This window comes from Parasteatoda tepidariorum, chromosome 8 (assembly GCF_982258835.1).
Source record: "Parasteatoda tepidariorum strain Cologne lab strain chromosome 8, Ptep-v5.0, whole genome shotgun sequence".
Classification (NCBI taxonomy): domain Eukaryota; kingdom Metazoa; phylum Arthropoda; class Arachnida; order Araneae; family Theridiidae; genus Parasteatoda; species Parasteatoda tepidariorum.
In genome coordinates this window covers 12,448,315-12,465,698 of record NC_141762.1, presented here as the reverse complement: position 1 = coordinate 12,465,698, position 17,384 = coordinate 12,448,315, and the positions used below count along the sequence as shown (strand labels likewise).

The 17,384-nt window shown below is 28.7% G+C and overlaps 1 protein-coding gene across 1 annotated transcript; it reads left to right on the top strand.

Annotated features, from left to right (window-relative positions):
* Nucleotides 1–362: 362 nt before the first annotated feature.
* LOC107451223 (uncharacterized) lies at nucleotides 363–16,607 on the top strand. Its single transcript, XM_016067249.3, has 2 exons — nucleotides 363–954; nucleotides 9,569–16,607. Exons 1-2 carry the CDS (start codon nucleotides 744–746, stop codon nucleotides 10,651–10,653), a joined length of 1,296 nt encoding a protein of 431 aa, XP_015922735.1. The 5' UTR covers nucleotides 363–743; the 3' UTR covers nucleotides 10,654–16,607.
* Nucleotides 16,608–17,384: the final 777 nt, after the last annotated feature.

Here is a 17,384-nt window from a genome sequence, read left to right as displayed (position 1 = left end):
CTTTAGTTATTGCCATTTGTTTCAAATAAATGTTTTACAAGAATTTTATAAGTATAATTTTTATTTATGTTTAGAATAAAGAAATCGTTTGCAGCCTTTCCGCCCGTTCTAAATGTAAATTTTAACAAAGGGAGAGAGGCACTAAAAGTGCGTCTAACTTTACTTGCGCAAAAAGTTCGAGAAGAGAAAAAAAACGTTTGTTGCTTAATCAGTTGTTCGTTTATTGGACGAAATACTTCATCTGTGTTGCATGCAGCCGTCCGAGTAGAAAAAACAAATAAATCACCGACCATTAGCCAACTAAACACCCAGCAACCTGTAGTTTAGATTAAAGTGTCTACTAGATGGCGCTCCTTTACAGTTACTTGCGCAGGAGCTCCTACGCAAGTAATTGTACTCGACCAGCTGCTCTGCTCGTGCGACTGCAGGAAGGCCGTCGTCAGTTTAGTTTGTGACGTACTCGTGTGAGGATCGTTATTCGTTTCGCTCTTGGATTATTCGTGTGATTTTTTTCACCCCCTACTTGAGAAGTTGGGAAACCGAAAAAAATATTTGCGCTATTATTTCTTATTATTTATTTTAAGTGTTTATTGTGCATACTGGATTAACTTCAAGAATAGTGGTGCAACTAGTGCTTTTGTGGATTAACCAATTTTTTTTTTATTGTTTGACTTTTTTATTTATCGTCTGTGTGGTGCGAAGAAATTTTTTTGGTTATTTTTTCCCGATGAGATTATACGAAGATGACTTTGGTGTTGCCATTTGGCTGTGATCAAATATCTAACAATTCTTTATTTTCGGGGTCAAACAGTAATCCAAATTCCAACATGCCCTGTGTGTTCGATAGCGAAGCATTTGATCGGGACTTGGAATCTGCTTTGATGACAGATTGGACATCGGATATTACTGATTATGATATGCCATCGGCAGATTCACCTATCAAAACGCCATCTGGTGAGTTTCTAAAACATTATTTCTTTTCCATTGAGTTGATTATTTACCTTTTATTTAATGGAGTAGCTCTTTTCTTAATTGATTTTTAACAAATCAATCAAAGCTAATAATGTTTTAATTGTTTTATAATGTATTTCTTTATTGCTGCGCTTTATTAATAAGGGTGTTAGTAATTATTTTACACATTTTTAATATTTAATTGAGAATTTATTCATGCATTTTTTTGAGAAATATTTCTATTGTTTTTTTTAGTAAAAGTTTTGTTTTAATATATGTTTAAATCTCGATTGTACCTTTATTAATTATTTTAAATGTAGACATTGCTGTTTATTGTATAAACTTATGTAACTATTTTGTGTAGCTTTGATTATAAATATTTTTTAATAAAAATTTTCAATAATATAATCAAATGAGCAAATAATAGTTCAATTGATTATTTTATGTAATTATTATAACTACTTTAACTATTCAATACATATTATAATGTAATAGTTATCTAAAAATTTCGTAATGCGTTTGGTAATATGTTAAAAGTTGTATATAAAATACATACTGTAGTTTTAATGAAACATTTTAGTTTCGTGCATTAGTAAAATTTATTTTATAATTGTTCACAATCGTTGTTATAATTAATTGCAAATTATTACTGAAGTATATTTTTTTTCAGTTAGTAATTTTAACTGTAATAGTAATTAAAAAATTTCTGATTTCAATTGTTGAGTTAATTACATTAACGTAAAATGTTATATTTTTTGTGAATTTCAGTTATTGTGCTCTGAAATGCAAACATCCAGATTTTTTTTTAAAAATAAAACATCGAGTTAGAAAGAGTTGTCAAAATAATAAATATTAGTAGTTGATCATATCAATTGTAATGGAAGTTAAAGTATTTCAAATTGTCACTTATTTAAAAGTCGTATGCGGAAATGTCAACCCTGATTCTATTAGTAATTTAATACATTTAACTATCTTATAATTTGCTCGTGTAATGAAGCTTTCTATAATGTTAACCTTTTTGTTTTGTACGTGTCTTATAGGGGGCGGGGATCCTTCTTGCGCGACACACTCAGAAAAGTTTTTTCAATTCACTTATTTCCGTTATTTGTTTTCCTTTCAGAGTCACTGAGTTACTCGCGATTCATCACGTTTCTTGAGCTTGTCAAATCAGATCCATTCTCCCTTCCTACCTTCTGTCATGTCATAAGTTGGGGGAGCGCGTCCATATTTAACTCCCGTATTGATTTTCGTTCTCTTTTTTTAATTCCTTTTTCCATGCATAACAGGGTGCTAGAAGTTTTAACATAATTTTAGTAATTCATGAATAAAATGAAGGTCAGGATTTTTTTGTTTTAATTATTTTTATTTTATATGTATAACTTAGGTCGATAATTTCTTTTTTTGCTTAATTAATCATCAATTTATTTTTTGATGATTGGAAATTTTTAGTTAATGGTTTTGTTTCAATTTTGGTGCATTAATACTAATAACGTGTAATTTGTTAATGTTATATTTATTCACATTTTATATTAAGGGTATTTGGTTTTCCATATTGAATAGTTTTAACACGCATTTAATATTTTTCAGCTATTTTTACAGTTTGTGTTTGCTTCAAACTTAAGCAATCATATTGTGGTTCTATTTCTTTTTTAAAATTGTTTAAATCGATTGTTGTTGAATAAAGTTGTTTGTTGTCAAAATTGTGTTTAATGAAAACCTTTAAATTGCCATTGTAACACTTGGTAGAGAAAATTTTACATCATTAATTTTTTATTCTTTTTCTTCATCTGTAAAACATTTCAGAAATAATGATTATTGTTATGAAATATAACATTAAAAGATAAGAATCCTTTCCTGTAAAAACCGGAGTCAGATCATATCTTGCTCGAGCAATTTGTTGGGCAGTTTAAAAAAATTACAGTTATTGGCCCCTAGGTGTCACTACTTCCGAGAGAGGTAGGAAGCGCTTGAAGATGCTTTGACAGCAGACGGAAAAGTTAACGTTGATAGATTTACATATGATATGTCTTATTTGCGTTTATTTTTCATCGCTATATAAAATTGAAGTTAATTTTATTAAAAATTGATAATACGACACATTTGACCAAAATTTTTGCTTCAGAGTTTTAATATTTTGATTGTCTGCTTTTAGTAACGCTAGAGAGAATCTTATTGGTGTAACCATTTAAATATGTATTATATTCATGTTTGTGTAGGTTATACGCTATAAACATCAGTTTTAAATGCTTTTTTGCGCAGAAGTGTTAGAAGCAGGTTTCTCGTTGATGATATTTTAAGATTTAATTGCGTTATCGATAATCTGTAAGAATTTACTTTGTTCTTATACATTTGTATACATTGTGTAAGGCTTGCAAATAGTGTTCAAAATATTGCGGCAATTTGATACTAATGAGTTCGCTGATTTAGTCCCTAATTTAGAAAAGAAATGACAGTGAAATGTTGACTTATTTTAATTTGTTCTATTTTCAGAATAAATTTATGCTTACAACAAATTGGCAAACTTAGTTGAATTAGGATGCAATTTTACATTTCCTATAAAATTGTGCCTGAATGTGGAATATTTAATTAGAGTACAATTTTATATTTTTTTGTCAAATATATATATTAACATTCATATATTTTCATGAAATATATATACTTTCGCAACGCGCATCTAGAATCCCTTCAGAGTATTTAGGTAGGATTCAATTTTATAGTTCCTGTTTGTTAATGGTCCGGCTATACATTTTAAGTCATATTTGAAGTGCGTTATATTATGAATTAGAGGTCATGGATACCTAGAAAAGTAGGTACATAGTTTATAATGAAGTAAAAAGTAATACCATTCAATAAATAATAAAGAAAATGAGATTAAGTAAGTTGCTTTCTCTGGTTCAATACCGTTCATGACTTATTTATCAAGTAGCCAGCGTTCCGAACCGCTTGAATACATCTTCAAGACAAAGAATAAGGTCGTTCCGTGTAATCCATGTATTTTTTCTACCTGAATCTAGGTCATTTCAAGGTCGCTGATCTGTAATTTGTTGGGAATTTACAATGCAACTCCCTTTCACAATCGTTTGCTTCCTGCATTTCCCCTTTCCTAGTTTCCATTTTCTTTCTTCTTTTTTTTCATTATTCGAAATATTTTTAATTTTATTCTTTTTTATTACATTTAGTTTCAGTATTTCTTTCTTTTAATTATGTAACTGGTAGGAAAAAGTCAGTATTTATTAATTTGATTGGTACTTTACTTGGTTTGGCACTCATATTTATAAAGTGAATACTGAACTAGTTATATGTTTTCGTTGTGTTTGTATTTTTTGTGTGACTATTTTATGCTTTTTTGTTTTTAATTTATTTATAGAATTTGAATCTCTGTCTTTTTTTTCTTCATTTCTCTTTCTTTTTAATGTATTGGACATTTAATAAAATAAAAATGCTAAAATTTGCAGAACGAGTTGTCTAAATTGCGAAGAAAGTAACTAAATGTCTGCGTTTCTTATATTATTATATTTTTGATTTAATAATTTCTGTTCGTATTTTTCGTATGATAAATTTTTTTCGCCGAAATTAAAATATATAAAGCAGTTTTAAAAACACTGTACACACTTTTTCTCATTTTTAGCTTTATAATTTCAATTATTTTATATAAATTAGTAATATTTTTAAGTAATAATATAATTTGAAATCATTTTGTAAATCGGGTGAAATTTTATCCTTAAATGCTAAGGATAAATGCTAATTTGTTTTAATGAAGTGTTAGAATATAAGTACTATATAAAGACATATTATATTGATAAAACATTTCTTTCTTAACATGCTTAAAGGGTTGAAATAATTTGTGAACATATATTATATTCTATCAGAAGTATTTAATAAAAATGACACGTTGTACGAGGTGTTAAAATATTTTATTGATTGTTAATAATAATTTTATATTAATTTAAACGTGAAACTTTGAATTGTAAGCATTAAATTAAATGCGTGCACAAAAGTGTTCACAATTTAACTGGATACACAATATAATCATCTTGTAAATAGATAAAATAAAGAGAACCTTGTTCACGCAATAGTAATTGTACTTGCTCTGAAAGGGGAAATAAAAAAAAACTTAATCGATTTTTTAAAGGGAAGGGCTCGTACTCAAATTGAACTAAGAATTAGGAGTTGTTTCAATATCTATAACTGTTATAGTTTTACATTAGGTATACAAACTTAGTATGTATAAGTATTTTGATTTCTTAAGTAAATTTGTAGCTATTTGTTAGTGTCGAATTTAATGTATATATTACTTGGGTATCGTAAATTTATTAGATGTTCCTTATAGTTAATGACATAATTAATACAATTAAAAAGCAAAAACATAACTTGCATTTTGAAGATCCGCGTATAACCCTTTCACTCACAGGTGAATAGTTGCATTAAATTTAAATGACGTTAACTAATTGTGAATTTTCTTGAATTAGGTACCCTTTTATTTGCATGATTTAATTGCATGTTTTGTTTTGCGTGTTTTTCGGGCAGTGTGGAATTATCTGCAAGATGGTGTTAAAATTAATGTCTCGCATCCCTATTTTTCTGGCTCTTTTTTTAAAAGTTCAAATGATAGTTTTTTTTTTTGCACCATTTTACACTATTTGTGTAGTGCAGCATAACTGTAATAATTTACATATCGTGTGAAATAAATCCAGATATGTTTTTACAGTAATTTTCATTTGAGCCATTTGAATATTCTATTCAATGCTATTGTGTTTTGTTTATTCTAAGTCTCGGCTCAATTGTCAAAATAATCGCACGTATGTATGCACATTCGCACGTTTAACTGTCCTCCATTTTAACTCCGACACAGTTGAGAGATGTGACGACATGTTTATGATATCGACGTCACACCGGGATCCTGCCTTGATAGTTTGACGTCACTGGAGCTGCGTAAAGGACGACTGTAAGTTCTCAGCTGACTGTAGAGGATTTAAAGCTTATCTCCCACGCTTTGACATTTTTTTTTTGTGTTGTTATGCAATAAAGGTCTGCACGTGTTGAACGTAAACCAATTTATTGCTTATCGCCGCCTGAGAATTATTTAAATTATTTTTATTTGAATCTTTTTTTCTTTTGAATGCGTATAGGGGAATAAATGATATTAGCCACCTTCGAACATCGTGAATCAAAATTTATTACGTGAAACAAAATGAATAATAACTAGAGTGTTGCCAATTGAAAAATAAATACTCGAGTCTATGGTGCCACGTGCGAGAGATACATATGATTATAATCGCTTTGATATTTGTTAGTAATTCATTATAGTAACAATATAATTTAGAAATTATTATTGCTGTGTTTTGTAACGAAAAGTATTATGATACCTGTTATGAAAAGTATGATACCTGTTTAATTGAAATACAGATGAGCTTTTCACAGATTTAGTTTGATTTGTAAGTGAAATTTTTTTTAAAGAAAAGAACGGAAACATTGGAAAGTGAAAGTATAAGTTAAAAAAAGTATAGGACATAGTTTTTTTCTTTTTTCATTGATTGCCCTATATTACTGCTTTATTTTATGTAAACCAAAAACGTGAATTTTTCTGTGGTTTTAGAAGTAAAGCTCACACGTATAGTTGTGGACTGATTTATTTATTATTATTAATTTTTTTTTTAGGTTAACGATGCAAATGGCAAATGTAAATAAAAATAAGTGGAAAGTGGGATAAAACGAAAAAATAGGTAGTGCAAAAAAATGAAACATAAAATTATAAAAGACTTTTTTTTATTGATTGCCTGTGATTACTTTAAGCAAAGTGTGAATTTTTCAGTGTTGACCCAACACACAAATTTAGTTTAATTTGTAGATTGTTGCAATTTGAGTGGAAGAAAAACAAAAACAATGGAAAGTTTAAAAAATAATAAGGGAGAAGGGCCAAAAACAAAAAGGGGAAAAAAAAAGCTATTTTTTTGTTTTGTTTATTTTCTCAAACAAAAGATTTATTGATATAAGCGTAAATCTGTTTTATTTACGCTTTCTGCTTTTGTTCAGCATTAATAACATAAAAGTTGTCTTTTTAAAAATTTTATTTTAATGACGTGTTTGTAGTTAGTTCTTTTACACGATTTTGAATTGTAATTGGATTTTTTTTTTATTTCTTTATTCACTGAGAGTGATAAGTTAAGTCTTTAGTTTGTCGTCTTTTGGTAATGTTAATAATTATAATTGTGATTGTATTTCTAGTTTTAAGACAAAAACCACTGATATTTTTAAGTGTTATTTTCCTCCTTTAATTGGATTAGAAATTTTTTTTCCTTTTTATATCACGGCAATGATATTATTATGTATCATTTTTCTCGATAGAACGGAAGTAATTGTTATTTTCAGAAGAAGGCAGTGGTACTGATAGGCTATTTTCTTCTATAAAATGGGGCAATTTCTTCTTTGATAACTCCTTGTACATGCGGTGGATTTTTTTAAAATTTTTTTTATTTTTAAAAAAGCATACTGTTGTAAGTATATAGAGTGATTTTGGGCTTAAACCTAACTCATGTTTATCTTCGTTCTTTTCGGTTGAAAACAATAACCATAACTGAACTTGCTCTAGTTATGTTGGAGTTCTTCCACAATTTTACCGTAAATATTCTTCATGAAACAACGGTTTCACTTCAAAAATACGTTCAACGTTATCAGCATTTTAAAAAGGGGGTGGGTTGGGATAATAATAATAATAAAACTCTGAAGGTATGTCAGACAAAAATATAACCCTAAATTCTAGAACATAATTAAAGATTAATCTTTAATAACTCATCCATCCTTACATTACTCATTCGTGTTCTATTTACAGGTGCATTATGATTTATTTCTGCAGTTTGGGCTAAAATATTTAAGTTTGAAGATTAAACTAGAACAAGTGAGATAATGTCATTTTCCGAACGAGACGTTTTTATGTGGCTCTAATAAATCTCCGAAATGCATTGCTTTCCACTTGAGTGAAGGTGCAATTAGCTGTTATTTAAGGGAGGCGTTAACCGCAACTGTGTTTATTTTACTTACACAAGAATTTTCCTGCTTTCGTTTTCACCGTAAATCCGCTATCACCAAAGGTAGAAGAGGAGGAACGTGAGGTTGCCTAGCTTCACCTTCCTAGTCGACCCCATTCAAAAAGTCGTTTGACACAATGCCCTGATTCCGAACGAAACCCACTTTGCTGAAGTTGACATTGTCCCCGTTTCTTCTCACTTGCCCTTTAGGTGTCATGCTCTTGCTGCTGTCATCAAATTAGTGATTAAAACCATACTAGTGAAAACGATAGTTTGTTAGTGTCGAACATTAAAAATCGTTCCATCTAGGATAGTGTCAAGTTTTTGAAAAGCAAATGATTAGCTTCATTCCAAAGTGTAAAGAACGTGTTCGTGTTTTTATCAAAAGTATGTTTTAAGCGTTAAGCCTAATTTGAATCTGCACCAAAGAATCCAATCCATATTAAGTGTCGTATTATTTATTAATGCAGATTTTATTCCAGTTGATTTGCAAAAATATTTTTGTTCTTGCTACAAAATGTTGAAATATCATATTTTTAAAATGTTAAATTCTAACAGAAAAATTTCAGAGAAATTTTTGAATGGTCATTGCATTGTTTTTAAAATGTTAAATTCCAGCTGCAGATTTGCATTACAAATCTGTGGTCTCGCTATCAAATTTTTAGAGACAATTACCTCGTTTTCTTAAATTGTTAAATAAGTTTTGAAAAATATAATAATCGTACTTTAACAATTTTTTCAAATAGCATTAATTCCAGTTCTTAACATCATGAAATGATTTAAAAGTGTTGGAAAAATTATCTTACTTACAAAAATTTTATTGTTAAGTAATATTCCATAAACGGTCATTTTTTTCGCTAACATTTTTATAGTCTTTTAGTTTTTATTAATCAATTCTATACATATAAAGATTCTAAATTAATTTTAAAAAGCCTTCATCGTTAAAATGTTATTGTAACTGGTGTGCTAAATTTTCATAAAACTCAGTTAAATCTTGTAAATTTATATTTTCTTAAGTTATTTTTCAATAAAGAATATTATCTACTTTTAAAATGTTCTGTATTTGAACTATCATCAAAAAATTTTTTTAAAGTGTTAGTTTTTAAAAATCTTCGTTGAATATTTTGGTTATAGACTTATACATTTTTTATGAAGTTAGTGTATATTTACAGTTGTTTTTGTCAGGAATATTTAAAAGAGTGTGATGCATTGTTTTATTGATTAGCAAGCCATAGTTACAGTAATGTGTCTCATCGAATATTAATATAACTTTGCATAAAAGAACAAACAATTTCATTACTTTTAGCATTTTATTGTCATTAGGACGAAGTTTGCTCACACATTATCCATGTTTACTGAATGGCTCGATTCTTTCGAAACATGACGAGATATATCCTTTTTAAATTTCAGTTCTTAACGTAGTAAAATGTTAAGTAACACAAAACTGAATTCACAAAACTGAATGCTAGAATCTCCCCAAACCTCGTTTGTGCGAACTTTCATATTCTAACTCTCCTGTTAAACCTTTTTCAGAAGTTATAAAATGTATTTTCAAATTAAACAAAGCTCTAATGGTCGTATTTTTTTTGTAGGTTCCAATGATTTAAAAAGGAAGTCTTCAGATGTTGAAACCGAGCAACAACCTTCTAAAAAGCTCCGAGTGACTGTTACCGACGAGGTATCACCCATTCAGTCTGAAATAGTGTCATCTTCATCTAGTTCCAATGATGTCTCTCCGGTTCCATCTTCCCAGTTCGAACCTTCTTCCTTGCAGTCCAGTAGCAGCTCATCATCTTCATCATCGTCAGAAGGTGGTCAAGACGATGAAATGTCTGTGGACGACGAGGACTACCTGCCACGTCGACGGGGTCCTCAAATGTGGAACTCACGGCAAAGATGGAAGGACGAGCGGAAGAAAGTACTCAAAATGTCCATCAACAAACTGGCAGACATTGAAGATCCTGAGCTTTGTCTCCTCAGATCGGTTCTCATCAACAACACCATCAAGAAATTGCACCTGGACATCAGGAATGAAAGGCAAGCCAAGTTGCGGCAAAGACAACAAAGAATAGACTTTTTCTCTGAACGATACTCTCCATTTGCTAGTACTCAAAACGAAGACAATAACGCCATTTCTGATTGCTTCACAATCGACTTCAGCAATGGCAGTAACACTAATACGTATAACAGTAACGCCAAACAAAACTCAGCGCCAAGCAACTCAAACAGTGCCGATTTCCATGATGATAGCTCGTGTGATGAGATGTTTGGTATCAACGATGACTTTTTACGTGTGCCCATTCCTGACAGACGTGTGTCCAGCCCGATTCCAACTAGCTCTGAGAACCGCAGGACCGAACCTAGAGACTCCTCATCGGCTAGTGATTCAACAAACTCTTGCTGTGATACAAATCGTGGCTCTTTCCAATCAACGCAAAACAATTCTCAAACAGTTGGCACCGCGACGACGCCTCCTTCCTACCCCCAGGCAACAACAGTGACGTCGCCGCCCCACAGCAACAGACGAGCGCCCCTCTCCAGCAGTGGCAGCCAGTGTGCAATGCAATATAGAACTAATCGAGATTTGGGGGTCGGGGAGGTTTCTTTTCCTCCAAGAGTTCCCATCCTAGACTCAGTTGTTTATCACAGCCTTTTGGCGTCCTTAGAATCTTCCTGAACATCAATCATTCCTTAACTGCAACTGCCCTTCCCCTCTTTCTCCTCTTCTGCTTTAAGGCACACAATACACACTAAAAAAAGAATGTTTTGGACCTTTAATCAATATAAAGCATTGCTTTTACATTGTTATTTATTTATTTATTATTTATTGAGTACCTTTTTTTAAAAATTTGCAATTGATTATTGAAGAGAGAAAAATTGCAATATGTAATTTATAAATATTATTATCGTATAATTTATAATTATTATATTAATATTTTCGCCATTTGTATTTCCTTGAGAATTAAGTTCATTATTATTTAAATATGTTTTGAAAATTATTAATTAATTTTTATTTACCAAAATAATTATTAATTATTTTTTGTAATTATTTGGGTAATATCTTTACCAAGTTTATAGTAAATCATTAAGTATGAACTGTCAGCAAATATGAAAAATTATAGACTGGATTCAAATAACTTCAGTTTATAATTCATTTCTTATGAAAAGTAAAGCCCTAGTATAAATGTTTATAAAATTATAATTTCTCATTGATGGAAAATCATATCTATTATCGTAATTCTGTTCTGTTAATATTTCATCGCCTGTTTCTCTTTCGTAATTCTGTATGTAAAAGTTAGCTAACTTTAAACTTGGGCACATTTTGTACATCAATACAAGTGAAATTATTAATATTCCTGAACATATATATTATATTAATTAAATAAAATATCGTAAACAATTGTGAAATATTGATAGTCAAATTCTGATATCGTCCAGCTCTATTCAGTGATTAAGACTTTCATACTTAATGAATTTGATTTATAATTCAATTCTTAATTTAGCAAATTCTGAAAAAAAATAATTGGGTATTAAACCTATATTCAGTATTTTTTTTCTTCAGTAGATTATGCATTATTTGAGAGAGCATTAAAGTGTCTAAAGTTTTATAAAATGATAAACAAAAACAGGTGACAGATATGTCGGGGACCAAGTGCGAGCTATGTCAAAACATTTTGTTAAAATTGGACAATTTAATTGGTTAATGTGTTTGTGTGCTCATAATGGAGAAAGATGACAAAAGGTTCGAATTATGGATTATGACTGTTAATTGTAAAACATGTATATAGAGTATTGCTTCAATTGTTATGTGCTTTATGAACTTATTAGTCATTTTTTTATTCTCTTTACTTCCCTGGTTTGATGCAAATGAATAGTATTTTCTATGGAGTTTAAGAATGAAACAACATTGTTTAGTTTTTATCCTGATTTTTATTGCATTTTAAATTGAATTAAATTATTTTTAAATAGAAAAAAAATGTGAAGTAATATAGTTAATCATGTAATAATTTTTTTTTTTCAGGACAGATAATCTTAATTATTTTGTATACTCTGTTGCAAGTTTATTAAATAAGAATAAATTTTTTCAAAAAAAAACTTATTTTCCCCAAGGTGATGTGAAAATTAAACAACTTCATAGTTGCTATTTATTTGACTATATTTTAAAAAACATGCAAGCATTAATCTTTGCCATTAGTTGCCACTTATTTGTTCAGAATCGCTACTAAAAATGGCAGAGAAAACAAATATAAAAATGAGTAAAAATTAAACAGTAAATCACTTAATTAAAGTCACTTACTTTAATATGTTTGCATGATATAAATATTAAGCTGTTATAAGTTGCCACTTATTTGTTCAGACTTGCCACTATAAGCTATAGGAAGAAAAATGAGTTACAGTGTGTATGAAAATACAGTGTGTATGAAAATGTACTCTATAACAAATCTCAATCATATAACTGTAGACTTTACCCGATGCAATATATATTTTTCCATAAGAGCTCATGATATAAAGATTAAATAGCTTCATAATTTTGCTAATTATTTGTTCAGAATTTCTCTAAAATGCCTAAAGAAATATCATAAATAGGCTTATTAATCAAAATTGTATCGCTATCGTACGATAGTAATTTTTATTCTCGTTGCAAAGCTATTTAAACTAATAAGTTATTTTGATTTTATATTTAAATTGCAAGCATATTCTCGAATCAAACATCGTTAACAGGTTTTATTCTTTAAAAATAAAACACTGAACATTTTAGAATGCAAAGAATACTGTTTCATGGATAAAAAAAATAGTATAATTATGCATGTTACTATTACTTACATTGCCAAAATGTGGCATCATTTCTATTTATAATTGCTATTTCATATTATGCAACAGAGTAATACAATTTTTATTTACTAATATTTTTATTTTATTGTTCTTAAATACTTTTAAGAATATAGGCTAAGACTGATCTCAATTATGGTGTACATTTTAATTGCATAAATTTATCATTTGTCTAGAGTGCTAGTTAATTATCTGAGCTATATATTAAAATTAAGAATCTAGCAATGTTTTAAATATGTACATTTATAAATAATATATCGGACCAACTGACATATAGGTCTTCGTTTTTAAGAGTTTTATACTGATAAATAAATGAGGTTTGAAGCCATGAAACTTCATTTTTTTGTAATATATCTGTAATATATTTGGCTAATATATATTTTAAAATTTACTCTGGTTTTCAGAAATCAGATACGCCAATTTGTGTCATAAAATGCATACAAAGTTATCAAAAGGTATTAAATTGTTTGAAAGCTAACAACGACCAGAGTGCATTCTTTAAAATCAGATTAAAGAGTTGAATGTTGTTTATTTGACAGATTGAGATAATTATAGCAATCAAAACAAAAAATGCTCCATTTCTTTGCTCAATTCTTCGTTTAAAAATGTAGCAATTTTAAAATTATAATTTAATATATGTAAAGTGTCTTGATTTATATCAAATATATTTTATTTATGAATGCCATTTTAAGATAGTCTAAATTATAAGAAGTATTTTTTATTTAAGAGAAATTTTATTTATAGTTGCATATTTTAATTGCGATGCATTGTACTTCAGTGCAATTTTCTAATTTGAAAGCAAGATTATAATTTTTTTTAAATTCTTATTTAAAATAGATATCTATCTAGTCTGATCAATATTTATAGTTATTTAATATAATAAATTAATATAACTTATTATTGTTATTTTTTTTAAAATTGCGTGCTTTTTAAATGTTTAATAAAAATTCTGACTATAAATTAAATCAATTCAACTTGCGAAAATTATTTTATGAATTCAACGGATATAAATTATGAATGAATTAAAATTTGTGCATGTGGAAACGTTTAAATAAAGGGCGAAGGAGGTATACTTAGATTTTTGAATCTAATACAACAATGGATCAAAAAGTAAATGTAAATTAAATTTTACATTTTAATTTATCAGAGACTTAGTAACCATTAACTTTGTAAACAATAGGTTTCAATTAACAAAATTAGATCAAAAATTCTAAAACGTTTTTAAATTGCTGCAAAATTTCTTCCAAAGATGCCTTGAACAAATTGTTACGATATTTTGCATTATTTTATTTCATAAAATATTTTTGATTCATTCATAAATTTTTTTGTTTTGTTTTAAAAAAGAAGCCCATTTAGTTTATATTGAATCATTTTATTGTTGGATAATTGCTTTTACACGAACATGATTTGAAACTCATGGACAATCAGAATTGCACAAGTTAGATAACGCCCTCTGGTGTGCATTATCTCAGTTTAAATGCTGTTATGTAACGAACAAAATGTTTAGAGTTAAATGTTTCTTAATATTATTATCTATGCAAAATACCCTATCCCCTATGCAAACAGAATTGGCTACTACATTTATATAAAATATTCTGTCGGTAAATTGGTATAAGGGTCCTAACTTTATCAAAAATTAGTCATTCAGAATGTTGGAGAAAAATGTTGATTGATGAAATTGATTGTTCAGATGTGTTGTGAAGTAAATGTGATTTGACGCATTTCAAACTGCAAGACTTTCTCTAGAGATTTTAAATAAAATTCAAATGATACTGATACATGAATAAAGCAAAAAGGCGCGAATAAAACACTTCGATAAACAAAAAATTTATTTTGTGTGGAAGGTTCTTGTTTATATCAGGGCTAAAGAGAATACAAGGGCTAGTTCACTCCGCTCTTAGAGCTGATGCTACGATTTCCCTCCTCATGACGTCACTGTGTCCACAGATCTCGGAGATCGCAAGCAAAGATATGATAACTTTGCATCTTTCTCTTTGTAAAAATAAGTTAGACTTTTTCTGGTTATTAGCCTTCAACCTTTACGTAATTAACACATTATTTCCGTTCATAAACATAGTTCAAAAAAAACTTTCTTGGTTATTATATTAAAAAAATACCATTTTAAACTTATAAAAATGTTTTGCTAGTTGGTGAAAATGACACGATAAATATTTTATTTTAAAAAGTTCAGTTTTAACTTTAACTATTAAGAAAAATGAAGGCATATATCGACACTTTTTTTATCTACATATTCTTTTATAACGATAAGTTAAGTTAAATTTAGAATCCCTGATTTTAAAATATGTCGTTAATAGCAATTTGTTCATACTTCATCATTAGGAAACATCAACCTTAAACACTAATTACTGAAACAAAATAATAATTTAGGTTCATAATGACATTAGAAATTTTGCAATTGTTTATAGACATTTAAATTTACGATGATATAATTTATAGATATTTAAATTGAAGAGAATATAATTTTTAAAAAAAATCATAAATATTTAGAATAACTACTAATTATTTAGAATAAGCTAATTTCTTAAATCCCGCCCCCCCCCACCTCCAATGTTTAGTATCATTTTTTGTCAATTCTGAAACTTGTGTTATGCTGGTTAAGCAGTTATAATGTTGCAAGTCACATTTACTGGTTGTATAATTCATTACATTGTATCAATTGCTGAAAAGAAACACTGTGATACTCTTTGCCATGAGAGAAACGGAGAAACATTCTTTGCTTGAGACCAGTGGTCGTTAATTATGTTTATATTGTACGTATCAATCCTTTGTTGTGTTTATTTAGTTCCCTTTTACTTAAATGTGCGAGACTCTTTTAAAGATTTCTATTCAAAAATGGAAGTTCTTTTATGATAAATTCGTATGTTCTTTAATGAAGAAAATGACAGATAATTTTTTTTCCCAACCCTAATCTTTACAACTGACTTCAGTTATTAAAAAGCTATGTAATCTGCTTAAAATAAAAACAGTGAGAATGATACCTGGAATTTAAAAAGCTGAATTGATACTTAATGCTTATTAATACTGATACTTAATTGAGAATGATACTTAAATGAAAATAATACATAGATAATACGTTATCTCAAACGGACTTGACATGTTCATATCAACGTATTGTCCCGAGCTGGGTTATACGTTGATACGAATTGTCAGTTTGAGATTATACCAGTTCTTTTTAATCGATTCAAAAATCAAAACGGTAATTCGATAACTGATAAAAATATTTGAGTCAATATATTATATCAATAATAATTATTAATTAGATTCCAATCTACAAATTCGAATCAAATCGTTGATTCAAATCTCATTTCAGTTGAATTGATTAAGTGTATGGATTTTAATTCGAATTTATATTTATTTCTAATGTTTCAATTATTTCCAAAAAGTATCAATCTACTTGTAAAATTGTATTATTAGTACTGCCATATTAGTTCAAATCGAATTTATTGATTCAAACAATCCAAATTTACTGAATTTGAGTTATGAAAATCTTATTTACGGATTTTGTATTTTTTAAAAGTAATTCTTATTGAATAGAAATCTTTGAAGTCTCGTACTGTGTAATGGATTGAGGTTTTTTTAATTTCCTTTGGTGTTTTCTTATCGCATATTACAACGATGACTGCAAGTGTTTGGGGAAAAAAAATGGTTTACAAAAACGCTCATGATTTGAAATTTTGTACTTGATGCCAAATATGCGAATCACTCGCAGTCAGTTTATGATAAAAGCTGTACATTGAGCTGCAATACTATATAATAAATGCATATTATAAAAACAAACAATTGTCTTATGTTTTTGTTGTCTTACATGTCTTTATGTTTACACAAATGCTCGTTTACTTAACGCTGTTTTCCGAAGCTCTGTCGCCAAGGAAAATAATGCCATACTTTTAAGTGCTTTACGCTTAAAGCAATGCGATGATTTTAAACTATATATGTTATCTTGCCGTGAAGAATTATTTGAGCTTCTGAACAGACAAATAACTTAAATATTTTAAAAGTTATAAACTATTTTAAAAATCGCCAATTCGGTGAATTTTTTCCACCCAGTTGAAAACTATCAAGATCACTACTTTAATCACAGTTTTTGCAAATTTTTATGAGCCCAAGTAATTCTTTAAGGTAAGTTTTAAAATTAAAAAAAAAAATTGACCACAAATGCTTTTAATTTTCACAAAACTGTGGCTTTTCACCTTATTGACGTTTTGGGCCATTTGCAAAGTAAGAGTAGACAACACTGACTTTAGATAGGCTAAACTTGATCTAATAGTCATGGGTAATAGTTTTAAACTCACAACAGTTATAAAAATAGCATACTGCTTGCAAAAAAGCATTTCGTATTACGACGGAGTCTTCTAAACGTAATTTTGGAGAATTTTGACTGGGCTAATTTACAATCCAGCGGCCTATAACGACTCACTATCTTTTTTGAAAATTTTTCTCTTAGCTGTAGTTGGTCCTAATAACAATGCAAGCTTTTATTTCTTTTAAAGTTTGTTACCCGAACTGAAAAGTCATGAATCAAGTTTTATTTTTCGTTCAATAAATTGCTTTACAGAA